This window comes from Octodon degus, unplaced genomic scaffold (genome assembly GCF_000260255.1).
Source record: "Octodon degus isolate 3935 unplaced genomic scaffold, OctDeg1.0 scaffold00036, whole genome shotgun sequence".
Taxonomy (NCBI): Eukaryota; Metazoa; Chordata; class Mammalia; order Rodentia; family Octodontidae; genus Octodon; species Octodon degus.
The window spans coordinates 10,434,866-10,440,269 of record NW_004524612.1 but is presented as its reverse complement, the minus strand read 5'-3'; the positions used below and the strand labels follow the sequence as shown (position 1 = coordinate 10,440,269).

Sequence of the window (5,404 nt, the reverse complement as noted above, 5' to 3'; positions counted from 1 at the left end):
AAAAAAAAAAAAGAACTGATCAATATTATAAATTAACAAATGTGAAGCACTATACATTCTTTTCAAGTTTACATAGACCACTGATTATGCAAATCTCAAAAACTTATGCTAAACATATTGAATTATATAAAATATCTTTCAACCAACAAAAATTAATAGTGGTAAATATTATAGAACATTTGTAAATAATATGTCAGGAGGGTCGAAAGAAACTGAGAAAACATTTTGAACTTAACAAAAAATACAGGCATGCATATCCACTTGGAGGCAAATAAAAGTGTGTAAGAAATTTATTTCACTAAAAATGTAAAACTGAACACAGTGTAGAGAAGAGAAAGGAAATAACACAAGGTCAGAAATCAACAAAATTCAGAGAAGGAACCTGTAGACAGAATCAATGCAACGAAAAGTTGTTTCTTTGAGAAGATCAATAAAATAGCTAAATTCTTACCCAGACTGGTCATGACAAAAAGGCACGATGTTAAGATAAATGAGAGCCAGGGCATTACGTACACATTTCATATTCAAAGGATAATAACAAATATTATCAATAAGTTTGTGCCCATTGAAGTAGACAGCTTTCTTTAAAGACAAACCTACCACGGTGTACTTAAAAGAGTAATCTGAAGAGTTGAAAAAGTCTACTAAAGAAATTCAGTTTTTTATCAAAACAGTTCATAAAGTAAACTCCAGTCACACATGTGTTTGTCGGCAAGCTATATCAAGAACTTTGGAATGAATAACAACCATTCTATTTCAATATTCCAGAAAAAGAAGAGTTGCAAACATATTGTAATTCATTTTATGTGGCTGAATTTACTGCAATTGAAAAGGCAAAATATAAAATAAAACAAGTAAAACCCATTGCAAGACAACTAGAGATTAATATCCCTAATGGGTATAATGCAAAGGTCTTGAGGGGCATTACATTAGAATCAAATGTAGCACAGCATGACTCATTAGGGTTTATCCTAGAATTCGAGATGAGTTCAACATTTGCAGTGGAATCTGTTATTCACAATGTCAATAGATTAATGAAGAAGAATGATAATATCCGCTCCACAGGCTGGAGGGATTGGGGGAGGGGAGCAGTAGGCATGGGGGACACCTGGCAACTGTGGATTATGGATCCCATAGTTCATCTCCACACACACACCTGAATGATGCCAACTGAATGATAAGGAGAGCACATCGACGACAGGAAGGCAAGGCCCGCCATTGCTTCAGAAAAGTCTGCTGTGCTACAAGAGAGGAAGGAATTGCTGTAAAATTTGTGAGTACAGTCAACTCATCCAGAATGCTAAATGGTCAGCAGAGACATTACATTACAAGCTATTTGAAGTTTCTCTTCGGTTTTAAAAATCACAGCAAAATAAAATTAGTTTTCATTCACGTTGCTGAAAACCCAAGCACTTGCATGTAATCACATTTAATGTTTTGCATCTGGTTTATGATCTTATATTTTTCATTTTGAGGTATCCTCTGTCCAGATAAAGACTTTGGGCCCTAATAAATCCTTTGCTCTGCATAATCTCGCCCTATATGTATGTTGTTTTGTATTAGTATTGACATGTTTTAAAGAATTGCAACATGTGGACTCTCTTTAAGGTTTCTTCTGTAGACTTAGATTTGTTTACTTTTACATTTGTGTGGTTTTCATTCCCACTGCTAGTACACATATAAAAGTAACATCTTTCCTCTTTCTGTGGTTTTGGTTTCTCTGTGTAGTGAGTACAGTGTATTTGGAATTTACACTTCTTATCAATAGGTATATTTTGTGAATTTGCCTGGTAAATTGTAAGTTTCAATTTATAAAGGGAGTGAAATGTATGTCTTTTTTCATATCTTTAGTGATTTTATCCTATTTATGTTAATGGATTACTGTGAAATCACGTTTCACTTACTAGAGTAAATATTTGTCTCAAAAGTAATTGTATATGTGATATATGATCCTTGTGAATGCCTGTGAAAATTTTAATTTATTTTTTAAATTAAAAAATCTCTTATTCATTTATTTCATATAGCATCTCACTATGCATCTTGGACTTGTACTGATCCTCCTGTCTCAGCCTCCCCAGCACTGGGATTACAGGTGTGCACCTTCACACCCAGTTTCAGTGGTTGGCACTTCCGGGGTCAGCTTAGCCTGTGGTACCAGGGATCAAACCTGGTCCTGGCACTTTCTAGGCAGGTGCTTAGACCACCAAGCTATCTCCTCCGGCCCAAAAATAATTTCTTGTGTACAAAGCCCACAACTTCTATGCCAAACACCCAATGGAAAGAGGAAAATGCATACATACGAGATTAACTGAGCGATATCATGGTGCTGTCTTCGGAGGAGATCACTCCCCCTCCATTTAGAAAAGTTTTCCAGAGTAGAGGATGCGTTTGAGGTTATCTTTATCTTATCCCCATCTGTCCAGACTTCCATCCCAACTAGGGCCACATGGGTATTGAGCTTTTTGTAAAGCTGCTCAAAGAGAACACATGGCAGAGCAATAACTTCAATTGTGATATTATCACAAAATTGAACAAGTTTTTCTTCTACGTATGCATAACATACTTCTACATATGCATAACACACTTTTTCAAATGTACTTGTGATACAAAATTTATCATCTTTTGACAAACACCAAAATCCCCACATAGCAGGAGAGAGTCCCACAGCTATTTTAGGCCTACAAACTCCTTTCTGTGGAGCAAAGACCACAGGGGCACCGCATTGCCCTGCTTCTTTTCCTTTTTTCTTTCTTTCTTTCTTTTCTTCTTCTTCTTTTTTTTGTATTTAGTACGGGGTCTACAGGGTCTTGCTATACAGATCAGACTCATAGTGATCCTTCCTGTTTCTCAGCCTCACGAGTGCTGGGATTACAGGCGCACACCACCATGCCCAGTCTCAGTCATGGTCTCAGCGTGCCAGGGGTGGGGCTGGCATGGCAGGCTGATGTCCTGTTTCTTGACCTCAAGACGTACTATAATTTTGTGTTAGCAGCTCATTATTGTGGCTTTAAGTACATTTGTTCATATATTTCTCAATACTGTTAGTTTCATATTTAATATTTAATTTAATATTTAAACATCATATGGTTTTTCTTATAGAGGAGACATAAAATATAACTAATTCAAAGAGTAAAAGGAACATACTCTGTAGAGGAGTAAGAGGGGAATCTGAGGAGGAAGGAGAGAGGAGGGAGGGCAGCGGATGGGGTAGGATGATCAAGGTGAGCGATGCGTTGTACCAGCCTCCCGAGAGGAACGTAGTCTCTGTACCACAGAGAAGAACTAATGAACAATCAGCAGTGTTGTCTCAGTGCTGGCTTAAGGATTACAGAAGGAAGGATGCATGCAAAGCTCCTATATCCGTGAATGACAAGAGCAGTATAAGCTAAATGTTTGCTGTGGTGTGAATGTTTCTCTTGCTGCCCAAATTCACATTTGAAATTTTAGCCTCTGAAGTAATGATCTTAGCGCCAGAGCATTTATGGGATGCGGAGGTCTCCTCAGGAATGGGATGAGTGCCCTTGTAAAGGAGATCAAACACGAAACCAAAGAAAAAGTCTAACTCCCTAGAAGCCTAATAGCACACTCCTGAACAGTCCCATGAACAGTTTGCAGAAGAAGTCAAAGAAGAAATTAAACAATTCCTGGAATTGAAAGTCAAGTCGGTACAACACAGCGGAGCCTGAGGGACACAGCGAGAGCCCCGGAGGGATGATCGTATCATCGCAATCATATTCTAAAAACAGAGCAAACTCAAACAAATAATCTAATGATGAACCTCAAGATACCAGAAAAATAACCGACCAAACTCAGTCCAATAACAAGTGCCGGTGAGTCTGGTGAAGGAGAAATCCTCCGACACTGTTGGTGCAAATGCAAACTAGTCTCGTTGTTGTAGCTAAACTCTCATGCAGCATTCTCTTCTGAATTCCCTCTATGTCATCTCTTTCTGAGTCTCCTTAGCAGGTTCTCCCTTATGAAGATCTCCACTCAGAGGCACCAGCCCTCAGGCCTTTTATCTACTTTTTATCCACTCTCTTAGCGACCTACAAGTGCTCCTTAGATTTTATTTTTATTATTATTATTATTTTACATTCTAAAGGTTCCAGTAAACCACACTGCAGACCCTGTTGGTCAGATACTCTGCCGTTGTAGCAGAGAAGAAGTATCTATACACAAAGTATTTTTAAAATAACATGGCAGTGTTTCAATGAAACGTAATTTTATTTAAAATTGGTACACTACAGTTGACTTACAGGCTACCTTATGCTAACTCATGTCTTACAGGATCTGTGTGCTTTGCAGATGTAAATCTGTATCTCCTCTCGGACCAGACCTCTCCATGCAATGCTACTTGAAATTGTGTATCCAAGCTGTCAGCAAAAGATGCCTCCAACGCCATGTCTGCAAACAGAATCTGCCACCCCCAATTTCCTGCATGCTTTCTCTACCATTCCTTCCCTGCAGTAAACTTGCTGAGATTGATATCATTTACCTCTTCTTCTTACACCTCCTCCCACCCACCACCCGCCCCACAAACCCTTGTGCCACAGCTCAGCTCTTCTCATCAACCCCCATCACTGCTGTTCCCAAGACAACATCATCTCATGCCCTGAACTGGGACCTGCATGAGCCGCTGGCCTTCTCGTTTCTGCCTTTGATTCTTTGCAGTTTATTTTCAACACAACAAACAACATAAACTTTTAAGAGCAGACTCAGGAAGGCAAAGCATCACCAAGGGCTACCAGGGTGTTCAGATCCTTGTCACCACTACCTGTGGCATCTCATCTCTGCGCATCCTCACTCTGACCTGGCAACTCTGGCCACAATGGCTTTCCTGCCTTCCTCAAATCCAGCCATGTTTTGCCTTCACCCTACCTTTCATCAAGCACCCCTCTCCCTCCCTTTAGATCTCCACTTGAGTATCATCTTACTAAATAAGTTTGCTCTGTTCAGTCTTCCCTCTGATGAATCTCTCCCTCTCCCTCCATCCTTCCCCCTTTTTTCCCCCCTCTAACTCCCTCTGTCTTCACTCTGTTGTATCCTTTCTAGTATCTATCACCATCTGACATATTTATTTCTTTTGGTTTATATTTGTAAACCCCTTGAAGGAAGAATACTTATCCATTTGGTTCTCCACTTTACTTGTGTAAACTAGAAAACTGCCTGGCACCGAGAAGGTGCTCAATAAATGTTTGGCTGTCGGGTTTCCTCAAAGGAAAGTGAGTCTGACCTTTGTGGTGAGAATGTAGGTAGGATTCTAGTGAGCGAAGGCACATTCATTTCTCCTATTACCTGAGGATATGAAGGCATTACTCACAAAGCTGTTCATTTCAAATTATATATTCAATAAACAGTAAGTGAATTATATAATTAATATATAAACATTTTTCAAATTTTAGAA

The 5,404-nt window shown here is 39.1% G+C and overlaps 1 protein-coding gene across 1 annotated transcript in view; it reads right to left on the bottom strand.

The window, feature by feature from the left end:
* Window positions 1–5,404, bottom strand: part of Adam28 (ADAM metallopeptidase domain 28) — a 70,923-nt gene that overhangs the window by 40,491 nt on the left and 25,028 nt on the right. Inside the window, exons 9-10 of the mRNA XM_004630735.2 lie at window positions 2,301–2,470; window positions 1,157–1,241 (exon numbers count right to left, since the gene is read on the bottom strand). Coding sequence (XP_004630792.1) covers window positions 1,157–1,241; window positions 2,301–2,470 — 255 coding nt within the window. The remainder of the gene's footprint in view (window positions 1–1,156; window positions 1,242–2,300; window positions 2,471–5,404) is intronic.